This window comes from Candoia aspera, chromosome 6 (assembly GCF_035149785.1).
Source record: "Candoia aspera isolate rCanAsp1 chromosome 6, rCanAsp1.hap2, whole genome shotgun sequence".
NCBI lineage: Eukaryota > Metazoa > Chordata > Lepidosauria > Squamata > Boidae > Candoia > Candoia aspera.
In genome coordinates, this window is record NC_086158.1 from 8,471,335 (window position 1) to 8,495,485 (window position 24,151).

Genomic DNA, 24,151 nt, shown 5'->3' on the forward strand with positions numbered 1-24,151 from the left:
CTCTGGGGATGTGGTTGCACTCAGTGCACTTGTTGGCATTTCCTTAAAGAATCTGTGCCTTTCCCTGGGCTTGCAGCAGCTGTAACTCCCAGGTAAATACACCTTTGTGTTAAGGAGATGGAGTCAGGGTACAATGTCCTTGTTTTCAGCCTGTCAGGGCCTCCGTAACTCAAACAGGTATTTTCCTTCTGGGATGATATGCTGCCACGGGTCCAAGAAAAGGCACAGTTGGTGTGAAGGAATGTAGACCTGGCCTTGGAAAGAGGGAGGAAGGAACAAACCTTTAAAGGGGATTTTTTTTGGAAAAGATTGCATCAGAAAGAGGAAAGCATGAGGAAGAAGCTCAAAATAACCCCACCATTTGTTAGGTATAAGATGGGGCAGAGAGAAACTCTGAGAGGTATCTAAGATTGTGTTGCTCTACTTTACAATAATAAAGAGCATTCCTGGAATCCCTGTCATGGCTGTTTTGTAACCCGGCCCACTTTGAAGGGCTGACAGCTCCCCTCCAGACCACGAGTTCCACGTGTGATCCCAACAGCCACACACCACTACACTAGATCGATGCCTCAGGAAAATGTGGCAGGTAAGTTAGTATTTTCATGAATGGAATACTGTCTGGATTCATATATTGTGGGAAGTGATGGATTATTTAATCATGATGTACTGAAGAAACAATTGGCTGCACGTACATAGCAGGCTGCCTCATAAATCATGGTCCAAAAACCCCAGTGGCTAAAGACGAAAGAAATGTCATTATGGCTGAACTCATTGTGCAGATCCTGCCTCTAATGTCCCACTATGAAGCTCAAAAGTGGAGCTTTAATTCTAAGAGAAGGGGGTGACTTCGTCAGTAATTGGCGAGATGACCTAAATTTTACCAGGGGGAAAAAAGCATACTGTATGTATAAAAGCGGTTCATACTTTGGACTATCCTATGGTTTGTTCAATCATCACTTGCTGAATAAACCAGCAACATCGGGGGGAAAGGTCAAAATCTGCAAGACAGCAGGTGTGAGGTTGCAATTGAAGCCCACCAACTTGCAGATTTTGACCTTCGCCACAGACCCTGACGGCAATAAGCCACAAGTGGGTGGGCTCCCACAGCACACAAAAGCATAAAGCGTGGTTTCTAAATGCAACATGTTAAGCTATAGAGAAGCAAGTCACAATGTGGTTTAGGTCAATATGTGAATTCAGTCATTCTTTGGTGACTGATACTTGAATATAAATGTGTGCAAGTGTCCTCGGACGCTCCTCTGCAATTCAAAGGAATTTAGTCCACCTCTGCCCATTTGCAACAGGGATGAGAAGGCTTTATTTCTTTCTAAAACATCAGAATTCTGTGTGCTGGGATCCACTCCGTAATTTTATGCAAGCTAGTCCTTTCTTCCTATACTCCAATATCATTTTTTTCACTTTTCTGCGATGCCTGAGTTTCACACTATTTTATCCGTTGGTTCAGATATTAGTCCCTCACTTGGGATCCTCTTTCCCTCCTATTTACTCCATCAATCATTCATTTTCTATTTATTTTTCTTAACCAGGGATCAAGGCAACTGGTTCAAGACCCTAGAGGCCAGTTCTACAAAAGCACAAACATCCATTCGAGCATCTACCTCCATCCCTCTGGAACTGACTTTCTAGTATCAGCTGAAAAAAACCTCATCTGGTGGCTGAGAGGATCAGTCCATTGCATCATGAAATTGCTAGCAGGCGCTCTATTTATTGTGGCGTGGACCGCATATTGTACCCCAAGCCAAGTCTTGATGGTCCCTGAAGATTGCAATGATGCAAAAATGGTTGAGAATGCCAAGGTGACCCTTATTCTAATCAATAAGCGGCGCAAGGAAGGCTACACCTTTGGCTTTTATCGTCTTGTTGGTGCTTATGTGCAACAACTGGTAAGTACCACAGCTGTGGCTGGCTCCATCACTGACTGTGGCCTGGTTCCAGCATTGAGTGCAAGTCGGACATAATACACTGACTTAATACAACCACTGGATGTGATGAATTTGGAAGTATTTATTTGCTCATCAGGGAGCTGTTTTTTGGCTTTTTAAATGGCACTTTTAAGGGGAAAAATCATTTTATAAAACATTACTAATTAACTTTGCAAGTTCATAAACTTACTTGAGCCTAATTTATTTTAAAATGTGCTTAATTGTAAAGTACAAATAGAAACATAAGCCACTGTGAACATTGAGGAACCTAGAATCTCTTCTTTTCCACCAATTTATGAGAAGAAAGAAAGAGTAAAATTGAAAACTCTCGTTTGTTGTTTATTTTTTCAGTCGCTTCCAACTCTTTGTGACTTCATGGACCAGCCCACGCCAGAGCTTTCTGTCGGTCGTCAACACCCCCAGCCCCCCCAGGGACGGGTCCGTCACCTACTTCATTTTACTTCATTTCATTTCATTTCATTTTTGTATTTTATTTTAAGAGTTATAAACTGCCTCACTCCAGAGGCTTTAGGCAGAATCCAAAATTGAAACCTAATAAAGAACATTATTAAAATAAAAGTAACAATAATCTTGTTAAGCAGATCTTCCTCTACCTGCTTAATCAAGCCAGGTCTTAACTGCTGATTTATTTAGTTATTATTTAACTGAGAAATCTGTTGGCTTGTTGGGTGAAGTCCATCAATGTGTTTTAAAAAGTAAACTATGCTCAACAATCCAGGAGTGAGTATTTTCTGCAGCTGATAGCTGTCTGAAGAACTTACCGGATGCGGGAAGAAATTGCATTTTACGGTGACAAATTTCCGATTTTCTACTCGACTGTTTACCACAGAGCCTTTGCATAGGCCTGCCTCCTAGAGCAAAAGAGAAAATTTTCATCAACAAAACCCCAAAGCTTGAACCTGCCCAGATTTTTTAATATGCAGTGGGACAGCAGTAGAGGTGGTTCTTCTGATGTTTTGTATCAAAGGGTCTTCTCCATTCCTCCCTATGGTTGGCATGTCATTTCTCCTCCTGAAAATAATGCTTTCTGTGATCCGGTTATAGTGGATGGCGCCTGTACGGCAAAGCTGAATTCTTACTGTGGAGTCCTTGGTGCTCTCTGTGAGCACCAAGGACTCCGCAGTTCAACCCTGTGCTACAAATATTCTCTTCCACTGAATTCTTACGCTATGCTGTTAGAAATTCTTTCTCAGCCATTTCTTTTGCTGTAGAATCTGGGCTAGATGCCTAATATAGAGTTCAGTGTAATGCAGTAGTTGTTTGTTGTTTATTCGTTCAGTCGCTTCCGACTCTTCGTGACTTCATGGACCAGCCCACGCCAGAGCTTCCTGTCGGTCGTCGCCACCCCCAGCTCCCCCAGGGACGAGTCCGTCACCTCTAGAATATCATCCATCCATCTTGCCCTTGGTCGGCCCCTCTTCCTTTTGCCCTCCACTCTCCCTAGCATCAGCATCTTCTCCAGGGGGTCCTGTCTTCTCATTACGTGGCCAAAGTATTTCAGTTTTGCCTTTAATATCATTCCCTCAAGTGAGCAGTCTGGCTTTATTTCCTGGAGGATGGACTGGTTTGATCTTCTGGCAGTCCAAGGCACTCTCAGAATTTTCCTCCAACACCACAGTTCAAAAGCATCTATCTTCCTTCTCTCAGCCTTCCTTATGGTCCAGCTCTCACAGCCATATGTTACTATGGGGAACACCATTGCTTTAACTATGCGGACCTTTGTTGTCAGTGTGATGTCTCTGCTCTTAACTACTTTATCGAGATTGGTCATTGCTCTTCTCCCAAGGATTAAGCGTCTTCTGATTTCCTGACTGCAGTCAGCATCTGCAGTAATCTTCGCACGTAGAAATACAAAGTCTTTCACTGCTTCTACATTTTCTCCCTCTATTTGCCAGTTATCAATCAAGCTGGTTGCCATCATCTTGGTTTTTTTGAGGTTTAGCTGCAAACCAGCTTTTGCACTTTCTTCTTTCACCTTCATCATAAGGCTCCTCAGTTCCTCTTCGCTTTCAGCCATCAAAGTGGTATCATCTGCATATCTGAGATTGTTAATGTTTCTTCCAGCGATTTTAACTCCAGCCTTGGATTCCTCAAGCACAGCATGTCGCATAATGTGTTCTGCATACAAGTTGAATAGGTAGGGTGAGAGGATACAGCCCTGCCGTACTCCTTTCCCAATCTTAAACCAGTCCGTTGTTCCGTGGTCTGTTCTTACTGTTGCTGCTTGGTCGTTCTACAGATTCTTCAGGAGGCAGACAAGATGACTTGGTATCCCCATACCACTAAGAACTTGCCACAATTTGTGATGGTCCACACAGTCAAAGGCTTTAGAATAGTCAATAAAACAGAAATAGATGTTTTTCTGAAACTCCCTGGCCTTTTCCATTATCCATCAGATATTGGCAATTTGGTCCCTAGTTCCTCTGCCTTTTCTAAACCCAGCTTGTACATCTGGCAATTCTCGCTCCATGAATTGCTGAAGTCTACCTTGCAGGATCTTGAGCATTACCTTACTGGCATGTGAAATGAATGCTACTGTTCGATAGTTTGAACATTCCTTAGGGTTTCCCTTTTTTGGTATGGAGATATAAGTTGATTTTTTCCAGTCTGATGGCCATTCTTGTGTTTTCCAAATTTGCTGGCATATAGCATGCATTACCTTCAGGATGTCTGGCTCTAGCTCCCTGACCACACCATCAAAGCTATCCCCGATATTGTTATCCTTCCTATACAGGTCTTCTGCATATTCTTGCCACCTTTTCTTGATCTCTTCTTCTTCTGTTAGGTCCTTGCCATCTTTGTTTTTGATCATACCCATTTTTGCCTGGAATTTACCTCTGATGTTTCTAATTTTCTGGAAGAGGTCTCTTGTCCTTCCTATTCTATTGTCTTCTTCCACTTCCGCGCATTGCTTGTTTAAAAATAATTCCTTATCTCTTCTGGCTAACCTCTGGAATTTTGCATTTAATTGGGCATATCTCCCCCTATCACTGTTGCCTTTTGCTTTCCTTCTTTCTTGGGCTACTTCTAGTGTCTCAGCAGACAGCCATTTTGCCTTCTTGGTTTTCTCTTTCTTTGGGATGTATTTTGTTGCCGCCTCCTGAACAATGTTGCGAACGTCTGTCCAGAGTTCTTCTGGGACCCTATCTACTAAGTCCAGTCCCTTAAATCGATTCTTCACCTCCACTGCATATTCCTTAGGAATATTAGTGAGCTCATATCTACCTGATCTATGGGTCTTCCCTAATCTCTTTAGTCTGATCCTAAATTGTGCAAGAAGAAGTTCGTGATCGGAACTACAGTCAGCTCCAGGTCTTGTTTTTACCGACTGTATAGATGTCCGCCACCTTTGGCTGCAAAGGATGTAGTCAATCTGATTTCGGTGTTGTCCATCTGGTGAAGTCCATATATAAAGCCGTCTCTTAGGTTGTTAGAAGAGAGTGTTTGTTATGCAGAGTGAGTTGTCTTGGCAAAATTCTATCAGCCTATGTCCTGCTTTGTTTTGTTCTTCCATGCCATGCTGACCTGTAATTCCAGGTGTCATTTGACTGCCCACCTTAGCATTCCAGTCTCCTGTGATGAAAAAAACATCTCTTTTAGGCGTGTTGTCCAGTAGGTGCTACAGATCCTCACAGAACTGCTCTACTTCAGCTTCTTCAGCATCTGTGGTTGGGGCATATATTTGGATCACTGTGATGTTAGATGGCTTGCCCTGGATTCGAATTGAGATCATTCTATCATTTTTTGGATTGTATCCAAGCACTGCTTTAGCCACTTTACTATTAATTATGAAGGCTACTCCATTTCTTCTGTGGTCCTCTTGTCCACTGTAGTAGATCTGGTGGTCATCTGATGTGAAGTGGCCCATTCCAGTCCATTTCAGTTCACTGACGCCCAAAATGTCTATCTTTAATCTTTACATCTCAAGATTACAATCCTTTGCTGAAGTGTTGGTTTTATTAGAATGCTTATATTAGACTAATTGTATTGTTTTCTCATAAACCACTCTGAAATGAAAGGCCATATAGAAATAAAATAAAATATTTTCAGAAGCCTCTTTTCATTTTGGGATGTTTGTCTAAAGAATATGTTTTCAGTTGATGATCCATACATGTTTAGGAACCACAGGGAGGATCTCTGGCAGATGGGCAAAAAGGCAGTCATTGATTTGTTGCTCTGGAGGGCAGCAAGGACAATCGTTGCTTGGTTTGATAAGCTTTCATCTGGCTATTCTAGCCAGCAGTAGTCTGAATGTAATGTTGCAAGTGTCAGAAAACCCACCCCAAAAAATCAGACATGCAGAAATTAAACCAAGTATAATTAGTTGTCCCATTCTAAGGGCTAGATAAGCCTGTCATCTAGAAACACCCCAAAGATTTGACAACTGAAACAAGCTTCTCTACTTGGACTGTACAAGTCAAGCAAAAACAATTAAAACCATTTATCTGATTTGGAATTGAAGAGATGGGAACCAATTTCTGATGTGATATATTCAGAAGTCATCCAAGCTGATTTAGAGGCTTCTCATTCCATTTTAAAAGTTCATACTGATTTGCTGATTCAATCTGGAAATCTGATTCAATTTGGCAATTTGATCAGGTTGCTTCCTAATCGAATCTTCCATCAGGTATTTACTCTTGTTCTCTGTTGTTTCATTTGTTCATTTATTTCATAATTTGAATGTGGGTTTGCAATCACCTTTAATAATCATGTATGGAAGTCATTCTAGTTTATAACTGTAAGGAAGTTCTTGGGGGAATCAAGCATTTCAAGCACACCAATTTATGTCTGTGGGTCTCAAATAGGCAGAAACCCACAAATATGTTGCACTTGGAAGTCAGCCATACTGATTTTCACTGCTGTGGATCAAGATCCACATTATCATGGGTAGATACTAGATTGTGAGCTCCTTTTTAAAAATGAAAAATTATCCTTATTTTATATTTTAAAAAATGAATTTGTCTCTTCTTTTATCAAACATCTTCAGCAGAAACATTACTGAATTTCTTCCACCTTTCTGTTCTCTCCCGTTTCAGAAAAATGCATCTATGGTGTACCTAACAATGGATGTCTTGGAAATGCCCTGTCCTGTAATATCCAGAAGACACTGGTCATCTTGTGGACACAGACCATTCTTAAGTATAACGGCAAGTAACGGCCATCTCTATTCTTTCTAGCATCAACTATTCAAACTATACTTCTGTGGAAAGTCCTGCTTTTGTAACCACAAACCAACAGACGTGTGACATTAAAAAATTATTTGTACCGCCATAATCCCATCCACAAATACAAGTTTTAGAAAAGGGATTTTCTTGGGTGAAGCTCAAAAGCGCTCCACATTTACATTCACCTTGGTGATCAGCTTCCCAGCTGATGTCATCTGCATGTTTTAAAAGTGATATCTAAGGTATGAGCAGCGTGTCATCTTGGTTCATAGGATGCACACTACACGTTTCCTTCATGTTTCTTCCAGACACACCGCACAGCCTTCAGCAGGCAAGAAACAGTTAAAGCCTGATTTATAGGATATTCAGGCCTCAGAACACAAGAATGTTCCTCCATATGCTGTTGCAGGTCAGGGTGGTGGGATGGTCTTCTTTGCTTCTGGGCCCCTTCCTTGTATGACATGACTGAGCAGCCTGCTGCTTTCCAAGGCCTCTGAAGTAGCACAGTATCCAGTTCAGATTTTTACAACTTCATAAGAATAAATGAAGAGTCCTGGTTGATCAATGTCTAGGCCATCTTGCCTCACCCACTGGCCAATGGGATAAGCTCACCACCATGGATAAGAACTCCTTTCCACTGCTGCATCCCAGCAGCCAGAATTTAAGAACACCACCTATACTGATTATCCACTGGAGTTGGGCAGACAATAAATTTAAATAAATAAATAAGCAAGCTATTGACAGCTTGATCCTCATGAACTTGTCCACTCTCCTTTTAAAACCATCTGGATTAGTTTCCATCATCACAACTCCCAGGAGCTGATTCCACAGTTCTTGAATAACTCTGCTTCCTTCCCATCTGTTAGCCCCCCACCTTCAAGCTTGCCAGTTATAGCCAGAAGAGACAAGAAAAGGGCATGCAGAGTTCAATTACTAGCAATCTTTGCTGCATCGATATTATAGGGTGAATTATCAAGGGCACTTTAATGTGCGTGCGAATATGTGAAAGCCCCAACTTACAAGCCTCCACCCAGCACTGCAAGAGGGTTTAAGTGTCTAAGAGATTGCCCACACTTATTGTAAGAGGCACTCCTCCAATATGTATGTATTGGTGAACTGCTAAAAATGAGGACTCCTTTGGCTAAGTGTGACTCTAGGTGACTACATGGACACATTCTTCCAGGATAATTTTTGAGCTTCCCAGCCTGGTTGACAGACAAGGTCACAGTAAGTAACAGCTCCTCACTGGTTGTCACACCTAGGTTTGGCAGTAAATGTCAGGTCTTCAGATACTTAATCTTTAGTTGAGCTTTTGGCTACACCTAGCAGAAGACTCACAGACATAACTCAGCTATATTAGAATCTTGACTGCAAACAATAATGAAGCCTAAAATGCCACTGCAGTGCAAAGAAGTCAGAAGCTGAAATATTTTATGTTCCAGGGTTCAAACTTTAGCCTTCTTCCTCCAACCTTTCTGAATTAATAGACCCTCAGCAAATTAACTGTGGCCTTGGGGGGACTATAGGAATATGTTTACAAAATGTTCCCCTCTAGCCTGGGAATTGCTGACTTCCCCCTTCATTAGCCTTGACTTTTACACTGACCTGGGGTGACCTTGAGAAAGCTAAGCAGGGTCAGAGATGGTTAGTCCTTGGATGGGAGACCAGGAAATACAGGGTTGTAGACTAAGAAGGGAAATTGAAAAACAACCCTGGAAAGGACACGGCAAACCAAGCCTCTTCTGTGCTGGTGCCAAGAACATTACATGGACGTGTCCAGAGTATTGCTAGGAGTCAACCTCTACTCAAAAGAGTCTTTGCCTTTTGTCTTTCTCTAAAATACAACTTGGAACTGATGCCTTTTCTTATGTCTTTTCCAGGATTTGGGGCAATGTAAGGCTGTTGTGTATATAGATGAACTTTCCAAGAGAAAAGAACTATATGCATACAACTGCACTGTCAGTCCAGGTATTCACATCTTCTGAATTACAAGTCAGGATCAAACATACTTAAAGAAACATCTCAGCAATCTAGACAGTTATTTATTGCACCTTTGGCTGACGTACAATCTTGCCTCCTAGAAAAGTCTGGGGGAGAATCAGGGCTTCCGATTTTCAAAGGATGGTGGGTCTTCACGTGTGTCCCATGTGCCACTTCCCTGAAACATTTTTTTCAGTTTTATATTGGAGGGATGGATGGATGGATAGATATTATTATTTAAATGTATAGATGCATTAAACAAAAATCAAGGCAAGGCATCCAACTGCAGTTTAGGGAAGGGCAGAGATGGGAGTGGGTCAGGATTTGAGGTGGAGATAGAAAGCGGTATCCGTGGCAGGAGGGTCAAAAAAGCCAAGAGGGTGACTGCAGCTGCCCAATCGAAGCCCCATCCCCTTTTTTATAGTCATGTCCATTTGACCCCTTTCCATCTGGACACAGATAAACATGGAGGACAGTTTTTATGTGCTTACCTCAGCGCTTCACCAGTTCATCCACACAACCTCAGAAATTGCAGTTATATTATTTGATAGAAATTTCCTTAGAAAAATTAACATCATGTCTTAAACTGCGGGGGAGGGAAATGTTTTGGCTGCTGAACATCAGACTTCTGAATTTTAATTTTTGGTGGCAGGAGCAGTGTGGTAATATATGGCATTATCACTTGCCCACTGCTGCCTTAATCATTAGCTGAGATCAAAAGTTTAAAGACAAAATTTTGAGAACTTTAGCATTTGAAGATTACATTTGAAGATGACTTCCCTCACTTGTTGCTAAACTTTGAATGTATTTGTTCCAGCTTTATTGTGTGAAGACAACCCAGATCAATGATGCTGCAGTGTTGATAACAGTGCATTTTCTTACAGTTCCACCAAAAATATATGAATGTAAACATTGCCCTGTAAGAATAACAGTTCTAGAAGACACTGATAAGCACACCGAAGAAGCCAACAAGATCTTGGAGAAGTATACGCTGGGGAGCAACGAGTCAAATTATTTCAAAGTGGAGAAAGTCCAAAAAGTTTTCAGCGCAGTATGTATCAATGTTCTCCCATGGTTCTGTAGGCTTATGTAAGAATTATTTCCCAAGATCTGGGTTGGCGTGTTTGTGTGTGTATCTTTAAATGTAAGTCCAGCAATGGGAGATGAAGGTTTAAATCCCCTCCCCTCAAACACCTTCCACTATCTCTCTCTCTCTCTTTCTTTCTCTTTCTTTCTTAAAAAAGACTATTCTTATAGCTGCTACTCTTATGAATGGAACACATATCACATTCAACCCATAATTCATCTTAACTTTATAAAACCCTTTTCATAGCTTCCTAAAATGAAATCAAGCTCTTTTCATGATCTCTTATGCCAGATTAACAGAATCACACCTTATCTGGCATAAGAGATCATGAAAAGAGCTTGATTTCATTTTAGGAAGCTATGAAAAGGGTTTTATAAAGTTAAGATGAATTATGGGTTGAATGTGATATGTGTTCCATTCATAAGAGTAGCAGCGTGGGAATTGGAGCTTCCATGAAGCACAGATGCTTCTGGTATATTTATTTATTACTTATTTATTTGATTTCTATAGCCGCCCATCTCAACAAGTGACTCTGGGTGGTAAACAACCATAAAAAACATAAAACAATTAAAACAATACAAAATAAATATATATGGTTGCTGAGTAAACAATTGCCATATATGTTAATATAGCCAAGAAAGGGGGCCCTTAACACAGTCGGGGGCCCAGGCACATAACCAGGTCCTCATGGCCTTATGGAAGGCCAACAGGGTCGGGGTCATCCTAATCTCTGGAGGGAGAATGTTCCCAGGGGCAGGCACTACAGCAGAGAAGGCATGCCTCCTAGTCCCTGCCAGCCGACATTCCTTGGCTGATGGGACCCACAGCATGCCCAACCGGCTGGACCAAGTTGGATGGATAGAAACAACTGGGAGAAGACAGTCCCATAGGTAACCTGGTCCCAAGCCATGAAGGACTGTAAAGGTGTCATATGATCATGGGAGTATCCAAGGCTTCCAATCATTCATTCCTCCAATGGGCACTTCAAATTGAGGCAGGCAAGTTTAGTAGTGAGGAGGTACCAATGCAAATGGAAAGCTTGTAGAATGCATCCACGCCTTAGCAACAAGGTATCCAAGGTGTCCAGACGTTGGGCATTGAGAAGGAACAGGAGAAAGAAGATAAACAGTTGAATTAAGGAACTGGATCAGCCTAGACACTCTATGCTGCAGCTCATAAAACTTGTGCGTTTTAGTAATATTCGTTAGTCAGGTAAGGTCCTACCAGACTCCTGACATTTTGCCACCATAAACTAACAAGGCTGTCCTGCTATAAGAACATTAATTGCAAGAAGAACCACTTAGTCAGTCCTGAAACAAATGAAGGCTGACTCCTCCCTTGATGTTATGATCAGCAAGCAGGAACTCACATACTTTGGCATATGAGGTGATGGAATAGAAACAAGTCCTGCGTTCGGAAAGGTTGAGAGAAGTAGAGCAAGGGGAACAAGAACAGCTAAAGTGGAGTCCTTGGTGCTCTCTGAGCCTTGTTGTTTCCTTGCAGACGTTTCATTGCCAGACTAGGCAACATCTTCAGTGAGAAAAGGGAGAGTGGTTTGCTCCCTGTTTATATACCGTGGCTCGCCCTGTTTGTGTTGGTGGGCAGGGCAAGCCACGGTATATAAACTGGGAGCAAGGCCCACTCCCTCTTCGGACTGAAGATGTTGCCTAGTCTGGCAATGAAACGTCTCCAAGAAAACAACACGGCTCAGAGAGCACCCGGGACTCCACAGTTCAACCCTGAGCTACAAATATTTGCTTCAACTGGTAACAGCTACAGTGAATGGATGAGATTAGGTTGAATGTGTATGTATGCATATACTGTATGTGGGTATGCATTTGCTATAATTTATATGTTGTCTCTTGGTAATGGCCCTGGGTCATTGGGATATCCTTGGAAGAGCTAGAGATGATCACTAAGGACAGTCAATACGGCAGACGTATATCCTTACAGTGGCATCTAATTATCACCAGTATAAGGTCCATGGGCACCATTTCTCCACAGACACCCCCCAGGGAGCCCATCCGGCTTCTTGCCCTTTTATTTAAGATTCTTTTAATAAATTAAACTCAATCGGAAGCTGGCATTCAGCAAAGACACATTCAACCTCAACTTCTATTTTATTTTCCAAGGACACCTGTGGTCCTGACATTTATTTTCCTAGGCAATAAAAATGGCAGGAGGGTGCAGCCCAAGCCCAGGACTATGTTTAAAAATATGCCCATCTGTCCAAAAAAAAGAGAGACAAAGATAAAATGGAGTTACTGGAACTGTCTTCACAAATTTCCCTTTTTAGAAATGTGTGTGTGACTGGCAGTGCTGCAATCAGACATACACACGGGAGGCATTTTCTGAGAGTTCTCACATGCTGCAATGGGCACACAGTAGTGTCAGCATCAGGTCTGTAACAAACCACAGTGACATGAAGATGACACATGTGTGACATCATTGTACAAATGCCATGTTTACATACCTGCATCACAATGTCTGATGCAAGAAACTAACTACTGGCATTTATGTGATGTCATCATTACACACATATCATCATTTGACACCCACCATCACCACCAACTTTCCTTCCTATGGATAGTGATGAATACATGTCTAGGAACACCAAGGAACAGATGGATTGCAGCACTCACTGTTAACCTGGGAAAGGTGAGGACAAATATTAAGTTGTGTGTGTGCATGCATGTGGCGTGCAAGCCTCTTTGAGTCAGTGTTGACTCCTGGACAAATGCCTGCATTCTTCTTGGCAACATTTCAGAAGGGGTTTGTCCTTGCCTCCTCCTTCCCAGGGCTGCAAGAGAGGGACTGGCCCAAGGTCACCCAGCTGGCTTTGTGCCTAAGGCAGGACTAGAACTCACAGTCTCCTGGTTTCTAACTTTGTGCCTTAACCACTACACCAAACTGGCTCTCCTGAATGTTAATAGGTGTCACTATTATTACTAGCAGGATCAGTGTCAAGAAGTGGCATCTTTGGCCCTCTTTGCTCACCCCCTCTCCTAGGCAGGGCCACAACTGGGGGGGGAGGGCAAGGGGGGCACGTGCCCTGGGCGCCGCGTTGGGGGAGTGCCAAAATGGGTGTGGAATCCATGTTTGCCCCAGGTGACACAGACCCTAGTTGCGGGACTGCTCCTAGGATCCCTTTTGGTTGCAAGGGTGTCCGCTGGGTGTGATAAAAAAAGTCAAAATGGCACCTGTGATGGTATGTTCGAGCTCCACCTGGTTTTTATGTGCATCACACATTTCCCAATGTAGCATCTTTCAGCAGCACTGCAGACTTTTCTGTACCCCCAAATTATAACACTCTGCTCTCCTTGTGCTGTCAGAAAACTAGACTGGCATGAGACATCCTGTCCCTATTGCTGACCCTTTTTCTGCCTCTATGACATCCATTCCCAGCCACCTCCACCTCCCTGATCCCTCTTCAGGACAACAAAGCCTTTTACACACCTTGAGGCTGTCCTTGGTCAGAATAAAGAGAAAACAATACTTTAACATCAGCATACTTTAAAAAAAAATCACTTAAGGCTGTCTTACTCCTGGGCTGGGGAATGAGATGAAAACATCATAGGAATATAGCAGATAACAGGCCAAGTTTCTGTTTCTGGGGATCCAGGCTTTGAACATTTATACTGGCGGCTTCCAGATCACCTCCCACTCACCCACCCACCCCGCATTTATTGGAGTGTTGCTTTATACCACTGCTGCCAAGAAAAGCTTTGGGGTCCAGCTCTAGAAGAGAGATCCACTAAGTATTATTTTGCCTAGGATTATTCTGATATAGAACAGGCCCCATTGACGAGCCTAATTTTTCTAAAACTTTCCTGGGTGGAAAGTTTAGCCAGGTTTTGACCCTGTGTCAGAAATTGCTTAAATTCCTGGGTGCCAGGATGCTCATAAAGGCATGGCTTGACTGACAAGGAGATTCTCAACAGGAGATGTGTACCATGCAGTCATCCTTAGGTGCTAAGGGCATAGTGAATATTGGAAGAGTCAGACATAGTTTTTGATCACTCTTTTGTTTATCTTATGCAGGTGGCCGATCGTACAGTATTCATTGTTGAATTCACCATAAAAGAGACAAAATGCTCCAGAAACATTCATCCCACAAATGTTTCCAAATGTGAATTCCAGCCTGATGGAAAAGCTGTGAGTTGAGAACCCAAGGGCTCTAATGCGTATAGAAGAAGGTTGGCCAAGGTGACAACAAACTGCAGGAACAAAACAGGCAGTTGAAATGCAGAACCTTTCATGATGGGCAGGAAAAGAAGTTGCGTAGCACACAATTTTCCCTACAATAGATCCCTAAATATATCTCAGTAACAACAGCATAAGGGATAAGAGGATTAATTCCTATACATATGTCTTGGAGAGAAATGCATTCGGTTTGCTCAGCCTTTAGGTTCTAAAGGTTTGAGTGGCAGATTTGGACATTATTTTAAGAAGGCGTCCCATAATTGTTATAGTCTGTTTTTATTGTTGTCCACTCCTTAGAATTGTTGGAGTCAGGCCTTACGAATATGATTCATAAGCAAAGAAAGGAAGACTGCGGTGATGGGAATTGTAATTCAGCAATGTGGGGAGAACCATAGTTTCCCCATTCCTACATAATCTGACTTGCCAATACTGAAAAGCATTTGTAGCAGTCTCCAAAATTCCTGCAAAAATTGACAGTAAACCATACTTTTTAATGGCATAGAGGACAAACATAACCTTCTCAGCTCAGAAGCTAAGCATGATCAAGCCTGGTTAGTATTTGGATGGGAGGCCTTAAAGGTATTGCAGAGCTGAGTTGGGAAGCTGAAAAATATCCTAGCAGAAGAAAATGGCACACCACTGTTGTAAGGCTGCCAAGAAAACTGCACGGTTATGTTTGTTTAGTCCCCAGGGATCAATCTCAGCTTGAGGGTATCTTTACCTTTTCTACCACATTAATTGTATGTAATGTAATGTAATGTATTTAATTTAAATACATTAAATACATTAAATTAATGTATTTAATTTAATGTATTTTTGACCAGCAAAATTAAATTACATTTTTGTCCTGGCCCCATCTACTTCACATTCTATCATGGTTTTGTTATCTCAGTTTTAAATTGTGAGCTGAGCTGAAAGATGGCACAACATTCTCTACAGTATAGGAAGATATAACAGATACAGTACAATATAGTAAGATGTAAGATGTAATTAAGTACATTTGAAAGGAACCTCTTAAGGTTGATCACGTAAGTTCTCATACTTACTCCTTCCTCAGATTAAGATTCTCTCTTGCTTGCTTTCCTTTTTTTCCTCAGCTCTACTATACATCCTAAGAAGAGACTGTGGTGGGAATGTGCCATTGTGGGTCCTGGGGAGACAAGGGGAGGGGAGGAAGTGGGAAGGCATCAGCGGTGCAGCGAGGAAGTTTGCAGAGGAAAACAGCTGACTTTACTATTAAGGGGTTGACATTTTTTATTCTTTCATGGTGCAACATATTTAAATACCATAAAACTATAATGCAAGTGTGCGTGTGTGTGTGCACGCATGTGTGGGTGGATGGATGGATGCATGGAGAATGACAGATGGACATAAGTTATTTCATTTACAAAATTCAATACTATCTCAATTGCTGTCATTTCCTTTTCTCTGTAGAATCTGGGATTCTGCACAGGGAGGATAGTTAAAGAGACAGAAGCCCCAGATGTGGTTGTAGTAGACTCCTGTGAAATCTATGATATTCAGGTAAGAGAGTGAATGATTTCAGCTTCCAGGAGGAAAAATGCATACGGTAGCCTTAAGCAGCAATGGTGGCCATCAACAGGAATATGAATCACAGAATATGGAACCATCTCTCTCTTCAAGGCTCCTTACAATAAAGGGAAAAAATGGGAGGAGGAGCAAAACCACTATGTGACGTTACAGAAGAATCAGTGCATCAGAACTTGATGTGGGGAATTAATTCTGGGCAGTGATATGATGAATGTAATGAAATAGCTACAACAGGCCTGCCTAGGTATTCATCCAGCACATATTATCGATATCCCAGTGTATCAGTTAGGCAACCCTTGACACTCCATAGGCCACTGAACTTCAATTCCCAAGAACCCTAGGAATGGCAGCCCATAATGAAGGGTGCTGGGAGCTGTAATTCAGCACCTTCTGGAGTGCCATAGATTGCCCAGCCCAGCCCAGCCCAGCCCAGATTTCCTCTGCTTCCACTGTCCTTGCCCCAGACTGCAAATGGAGCAACAGAATCCCATCTTTTTGCAACTGTTTACTGACGGATCCGTCTGGAGAGCCTCCAACTACACAGATGTTTGATTAGAATAACTCCCTGATTTTTGACCCTCACCTATGTTAATATGTTGCTCTGATGCATGAGCAAGAGAAGACTGTTCCAAACAGGATTGATCCCTGGCCATGGGGATTCACTCATCTGCTCTTTCAACTGCATCATTACATTTTCTAAGAATAAATACAGAAAACAAATATTACTATCTTACTGAAATGCAGCTGAAATGAAACCAGATTTTAATGACATATAACATTATGAAGATTGCCATTTTTTTTCCTTTAACATAATATCCAGCCTGGAAAAGGAATCATAGAAAGCTTGCTGATCCACTGTTTGTTTAGTCCTAAAAATATCATATCCTGTCAATATTTCTGATATGATTTTAAAAAAAATCTAATAAACCACACTATCTGCAAACTTTGTTGTTGTTTATTCGTTTAGTCGCTTCCGACTCTTCGTGACTTCATGGACCAGCCCACGCCAGAGCTTCCTGTCGGTCGTCAACACCCCCAGCTCCCCCAGGGACGAGTCCGTCACCTCTAGAATATCATCCATCCACCTTGCCCTTGGTCGGCCCCTCTTCCTTTTGCCTTCCACTCTCCCTAGCATCAGCATCTTCTCCAGGGTGTCCTGTCTTCTCATGATGTGGCCAAAGTATTTCGGTTTTGCCTTTAATATCATTCCCTCAAGTGAGCAGTCTGGCTTTATTTCCTGGAGGATGGACTGGTTGGATCTTCTTGCAGTCCAAGGCACTCTCAGAATTTTCCTCCAACACCACAGTTCAAAAGCATCTATCTTCCTTCTCTCAGCCTTCCTTATGGTCCAGCTCTCGCAGCCATATGTTACTACAGGGAACACCATTGCTTTAACTATGCGGGCCTTTGTTGTCAGTGTGATGTCTCTGCTCTTAACTATTTTATCGAGATTTGTCATTGCTCTTCTCCCAAGGATTAAGCGTCTTCTGATTTCCTGACTGCAGTCAGCATCTGCAGTAATCTTTGCACCTAGGAATACAAAGTCTTTCACTGCCTCTACATTTTCTCCCTCTATTTGCCAGTTATCAATCAAGCTGGTTGCCATCATCTTGGTTTTTTTGAGGTTTAGCTGCAAGCCAGCTTTTGCACTTTCTTCTTTCACCTTCATCATAAGGCTCCTCAGTTCCTCTTCACTTTCAGCCATCAAAGTGGTATCATCTGCATATCTGAGATTGTTAATGTTTCTTCCAGAGATTTTAACTCCAGCCTTGGATTCCTCAAGCCCAGCTTGTCGCATGATGTGTTCTGCATACAAGTTGAATAGGTAGGGTGAGAGTATACAGCCCTGCCGTACTCCTTTCCCAATCTTAAACCAGTCCGTTGTTCCGTGGTCTGTTCTTACTGTTGCTACTTGGTCGTTATACAGATTCTTCAGGAGGCATACAAGATGACTTGGTATCCCCATACCACTAAGAACTTGCCACAATTTGTTATGGTCCACACAGTCAAAGGCTTTAGAATAGTCAATAAAACAGAAATAGATGTTTTTCTGAAACTCCCTGGCTTTTTCCATTATCCAGCGGATATTGGCAATTTGGTCTCTAGTTCCTCTGCCTTTCCTAAACCCAGCTTGTACGTCTGGCAATTCTCGCTCCATGAACTGCTGAAGTCTACCTTGCAGGATCTTGAGCATTACCTTACTGGCATGTGAAATGAGTGCCACTGTTCGATAGTTTGAACATTCTTTAGTGTTCCCCTTTTTTGGTATGGGGATATAAGTTGATTTTTTCCAATCTGATGGCCATTCTTGTGTTTTCCAAATTTGCTGGCATATAGCATGCATTACCTTGACAGCATCATCTTGCAAGATTTTGAACAGTTCAGCTGGGATGCCGTCATCTCCTGCTGCCTTGTTATTAGCAATGCTTCTTAAGGCCCACTCAACCTCACTCTTCAGGATGTCTGGCTCTAGCTCACTGACCACACCGTCAAAGCTATCCCCGATATTGTTATCCTTCCTATACAGGTCTTCTGTATATTCTTGCCACCTTTTCTTGATCTCTTCTGCTTCTGTTAGGTCCTTGCCATCTTTGTTTTTGATCATACCCATTTTGGCCTGGAATTTACCTCCGATGTTCCTAATTTTCTGGAAGAGGTCTCTTGTCCTTCCTATTCTATTGTCTTCTTCCACTTCCACGCATTGCTTGTTTAAAAATAATTCCTTATCTCTTCTGGCTAACCTCTGGAATTTTGCATTTAATTGGGCATATCTCCCCCTATCACTGTTGCCTTTTGCTTTCCTTCTTTCTTGGGCTACTTCTAGTGTCTCAGCAGACAGCCATTTTGCCTTCTTGGTTTTCTCTTTCTTTGGGATGTATTTTGTTGCCGCCTCCTGAACAATGCTGCCAACTTCTGTCCAGAGTTCTTCCGGGACCCTATCTACTAAGTCCAGTCCCTTAAATCTATTCTTCACCTCCACTGCATATTCCTTAGGAATATTAGTGAGCTCATATCTAGCTGATCTGTGGGTCTTCCCTAATCTCTTTAGTCTGATCCTAAATTGTGCAAGAAGAAGTTCGTGATCGGAACTACAGTCAGCTCCAGGCCTTGTTTTTACCGACTGTACAGATGTCCGCCACCTTTGGCTGCAAAGGATGTAGTCAATCTGATTTCGGTGTTGTCCATCTGGTGAAGTCCATGTATAAAGCCGTCTCTTAGGTTGTTGGAAGAGAGTGTTTGTTATGCAGAGTGAATTGTCTTGGCAAAATTCTATCAGCCTATGTCCTGCTTCATTTTGTTCTCCCAGGCCATACTTACCTGTAATTCGAGGTGTCATTTGACTGCCCACCTTAGCATTCCAGTCTCCTGTGATGAAAATAACATCTCTTTTAGGCGTGTTGTCCAGTAGGTGCTGCAGATCCTCATAGAACTGCTCTACTTCAGCTTCTTCAGCATTTGTGGTTGGGGCGTATATTTGGATCACTGTGATGTTAGATGGCTTGCCCTGAATTCGAATTGAGATCATTCTGTCGTTTTTTGGGTTGTATCCAAGCACTGCTTTAGCCACTTTACTATTAATTATGAAGGCTACTCCATTTCTTCTGTGGTCCTCTTGTCCACAGTAGTAGATCTGGTGGTCATTTGATGTGAAGTGGCCCATTCCAGTCCATTTCAGTTCACTGACGCCCAGAATGTCTATCTTTAATCTTGACATCTCACCAATAACCACATCCAATTTGCCCTGGCTCATAGATCTTACATTCCAGGTTCCAATGGTGTGTTGATCCTTAGAACATCGGATTCGCCGTTCACCACCAGCACCGTCGGCCGCTAGCCGTCCTTTCGGCTTTGAGCTAGCTGCGTCATCACGTCTGGGGCTAGTTGAGCTCATCCTCTGTTCCTCCCCAGTAGCATTTTGACCATCTTCCGACCTGGGGGTCTCATCTTCCGATGGTATACCGACATATCTCTGGTTGTACTGATCCATTTAGTTTTCACGGCAAGAATACTGGGGTGGGTTGCCATTACCTTCCCCAGGGATCGCATTTAGTCTGACCTCTCTGTCATGACCTTCCCGTCTTGGGTGGCCCTTCACGGTTCAGCTCATGGCATCATTGAGGTGCTCAAGCTCCAGCACCACGACAAGGTAACGATCCTTTGCTGAAGCTGCAAACTTTAATCAATGCTAATTTATGGTGGAGCTTGGATAAGTATCATTTCCTTTACCAGCAGCTTGCAAAGCCATTCCTCCCCAGGACATCCAGACATTAAACATTGCATTTTGTTCCTAAAAACATGACTAGCAGTATATATTCTCATCAACACTAGGATCAATGTCTACGGTAAATGGCACTTAACCTCTCCCTCCGCCTGTTCACATGGCAATCTAGGACTACTAGTTATTCATATGGTATGTCCCATATCAAAGATCTGTAATTGCTTTCTTCCCACACTAGAAATCCTAATTTAGCTGCATCATATAAATCCTGTCTCTAAAGAGAATCCATGCCAACAATTCATCCAGTGGGGCTCACAATAGTCTGCAGGCAGGACAAAATAACTGCCCAAAGATCACAATCCAGACAACTGTCTTCATCTGGTTTAGGCTCCAGTTGGAAGCAGAACAGGAGAGGCCTAATACTGTAGTGCAGAATTACCTGGAGTTGAGAATGTGGCTGATTTTGTTTTTACACTGATTCTAAGAAATCTAACCAAATCTGTCCAGCAGGGAAATGTACAGATAAGTTTGCGTAAATGTTCTCGAAGTATGGTTTACAATTTACCTACAGCTTGGGTTTTTTTCCCAAGGTATTTCAGCCTGTCCTAAGTCCCACTGGATCTCTAGATTTCTCCCATCTTCCTTGTCTCCTACCTCCCTGTCAGTATCAGCCAAGTAAAGGAAATACAATGCTACCATGAAACAGATGATACGTATTTAAGAAGTGGTGCAATGCCTCATAATTAGTGGCCCAGAGGTGATCATTCCGTTCAAGCCCATGTGGCAAATGTAACAGTAGAAAACAGCCCAATGATTGTGAGGTACTTTCATATATACTTTCATTCAAGATATGTTGCAGACATTCACAAACATGCAGCAAACAGAATTCTAATTAACTTGGTTTCTTTTTTCTGATTCTCATTTATGTTCCATGCATTCATAAATGGTGGCTGTGTCCTTTTAACTTCTTTTGGAAAGAATGGCAGCATCGTCCACCACCATCACCACCACTTCCAGCATGATTCAGGAGAAGGCCATCATCATTTCAATGTAACTGGGCATAAATGCAGGTATCCGCTATATAGACATCATCACTATCACCACCACCACCCTCATCGTCATCGTCATCATCCTCACCACAATCACAATCACCATCATGGTCACATCCATGAGTGTAGATACCCACCAATTCTTGGGCGTTATCAAACTGGTCCTGCGGGTCCCAGGAGCAACCATAATTCTTCTGAACAGACGCAAGAGGGACATCGTGACTTTCCCCCTCCCCCTGGGCCTCGTTACCCTCCTCCTCCTCCTGGTGGTCCACATCATCTTCCTCCTAGTAAATATCCACCACCACCTCTTGGGCCTCCACCTCCCCGACCTATTCCTCATAGACCAGATGATCATTGCCAACTGCCACATAGGTGGGTTCCTAAATGTGGCCACTGGCATCACTACCACCACCATCATCACAGGTCTAATGACACTGCATATAAAAGGGAAGAAAGCGGGTCCTCAGAAGAGCAGGATTCATTCAGCAATTATCATTCTTTCCATCATAGCAGTGTGGACTTAGTCCATCGCATTCCAATTCTGAATGAACATGAAGTCCTCCAAGCTCCTGGTGCCAACTTTCTTGACCATCCTTTGCCTGACCAAGGAAAACATGAAAAACATACAATACAACCTTTCCCAGAAGGTTCCTCAGGATCCAAGTCATGCCCAGGGAAGCCCGAATATGACCTCAATCCAACCTTTTTGTCTTTGTTTCCTACACTATCAACACAGTAAAATGCTTTTCCTATAAAGGAAGATGTCTAATTATATGATTTGATTTTGATTTATATTTCCCATAAATCGTATATACAGACAGCATAGTTTATATATAATCTTAGAGTTAATGCATGTTTTGGAAATGATTTGAAAGACATATTTCAGATTTTCCATAAGTACATGTGCAAGTACAGCCCTTCTCTGGCATTCTTTAAAACAGCCCATTTTTTTCAGTCTTTCCATGAGAACCAGGAAGGAAGATCCTGCTGCATTATGAGACATGCTAAGGAGTAGATTTCATACATACCACATACAGGGAAAGAGGACTTTGTACAAAGAAACTTCTTATGGAATGACTGATTCTAAATACATCTCCTCTATCTTGTTTAGCCCTGTGTGGTTCCATTAGAGCTACCAGATCTGGACTGCAAAAATCCAAATGATGACTGTCTGGCAGGAAAAAAAAAAAGGAATTTCCTGTATCTCTTTGCTGCCAAATAATAGTTCTCTATTGTTTTGCAAACCAGATCTGGTAGGCCAAGTTTCTATTGTGGCCAGACTGGGTTGAACTGAGAGGTGGCTTCCACTGCAAATTGCTGAAGGCGAAAAATTTTGTAGTTTTGCTTAGGCCAAGCTTTTATCAACTGCAAACAATCCAGAGGTTTCAAGCTGCTGGTAAATCACAAAGATCAATGTTACTTACATAAAAAGTGTCATCACAAAGGTTGTATTTGCACAACACATGTAATCAGACATTTGCACAATATGCTGAGTTAGTGTTAACCTCGATTGCTCCCTGTATGTATATGTGTGGATTAGCCTACTGTGCAGATCCAACTTGCTTGGTTACTTTATTGTGTAATGTGTAGTGTGCGAATGTATTTTAAAAGTTTTAAAAACTGGCAAAAGGGCTTTGAAGTTGATAGCACAAGTCCTGATAGAAGCCATAAGTGAGCAAAAGCAATCTGTATGTGATAAGGAAAAAAGTGACAACTGCTCCTATGATGCTTACATGCAATCAGTCTTGATCCTGTCATTCTGTTATTGATTGGCAATTAATAAAAGATCCGCAAAGGGTGATTTTAACACAAACCTGCTCTGCAACCATTTTCATCTGGATAAGGTCCCTGCAACCCAGAACCTCGTGCAGTAGGTCATTGCCTATAAAATTGTAAAACAATTATCTCTCAGAAAAGTGCACATAGGCTTGAATACAGAATGGAACAACAGAGTAGGCCCCAGCCGCAGATCACAAATGACTGTGCTTATCCTTGTAACAATATAAAAATAAACAGTCTAAAAATTAGAATAATTCGTCTATTTGCATCTCATTCATTGTTAAATTGTTTTTTTTCCCCTAGTGTAAATTCATCATCTAGGTGATCTCAGCATCTTAGTTATAAATTGCGGGGTGTGAAATAGATTTCCATCCATATTTGAAATAACTAATTTCAAAATAATGAAGTGAATTTGTGAAGGTCTCAAGTGGCCCTTTCCCGTAGCTGGGTTGAATGCTCTCCAACCCTCCCTAAGTTAGAATACAACTATATCAGCTTAATATAATATATGTTGTCCCCATTGCCAATCCTTACCCTGCCTCAATAACCTGTTTCCAGATATCAGCAGTTCCCAGACTTCTCTCAAAAGTCATGAGTGACAAAGTCTAAGAGATTTTACATACCTTGAGGCTGCTGTTGGATAATGCCACAATAAGGGAGGAAATACTCTCACCGGAGGCACAAATGACCAGGCTCAATTATCCTACTTTGGATACCTTATGTGAGGACTTAGCTCTCTGGATAAAGCTCTAATGCTGGAAAAGGTGGAATGAAAGAGAAGAGGATGACCAGCAGCCCAGTGGGTAGACTCAGCTACAGACTCAGCTACAGTGGTGATGAGCGCACCATTGGAAGACCTGAAGGACCAGGTGAGGGACAGGTCATCATGGAGAAAATCTAAGAGTCGTCAATGTCTTGACGGCACATAATCACTCAAAAAGTACAGCCAAGGAGAACTTATAGCTATTTCACTCCCGGGCTAGGGACAAAATGACAGCAACATCATAGGTATGCCACAATCAATCAATGTTAGTTTGATCAACACTTGGCAAACCTCATAAAAATATAATTAAGAAGGAAAAGCAACAATGTTCAGACTTAAATCAGCTGTTGTCTTGTTTTCACTGCAACCACACAAAAAATAGCTGCCA

The 24,151-nt window shown here is 42.1% G+C and overlaps 1 protein-coding gene across 4 annotated transcripts; it reads left to right on the top strand.

Moving 5' to 3' along the window:
- Positions 1-317: 317 nt before the first annotated feature.
- Positions 318-23,034, top strand: LOC134499638 (histidine-rich glycoprotein-like). Of its 4 annotated transcripts, XM_063306387.1 has the most exons (10): positions 318-586; positions 1,548-1,904; positions 2,295-2,381; positions 7,001-7,111; positions 9,010-9,097; positions 9,994-10,160; positions 14,238-14,351; positions 15,834-15,923; positions 21,148-21,239; positions 21,732-23,034. In XM_063306387.1, the coding sequence occupies exons 1-10, from the start codon at positions 578-580 to the stop codon at positions 21,958-21,960; spliced, it is 1,344 nt and encodes a 447-aa protein (XP_063162457.1). In that variant the 5' UTR covers positions 318-577; the 3' UTR covers positions 21,961-23,034. The 4 variants fall into 4 exon arrangements, with proteins under 4 accessions (XP_063162457.1, XP_063162454.1, XP_063162453.1 ...); XM_063306383.1 differs by having other exon boundaries at positions 322-586; positions 21,148-23,034; XM_063306384.1 differs by lacking the exon at positions 2,295-2,381 and having other exon boundaries at positions 320-586; positions 21,148-23,034.
- The last annotated feature ends 1,117 nt before the right edge of the window (positions 23,035-24,151 follow it).

Coding starts and splice junctions, on each gene's coding strand:
- LOC134499638 (XM_063306383.1), top strand. Junction 1,905..2,294: donor GTGCTTATGTGCAACAACTG/GTAAGTACCACA, acceptor TTATTTTTTCAG/TCGCTTCCAACTCTTTGTGA. Junction 2,382..7,000: donor CCCAGCCCCCCCAGGGACGG/GTCCGTCACCTA, acceptor CTCCCGTTTCAG/AAAAATGCATCTATGGTGTA.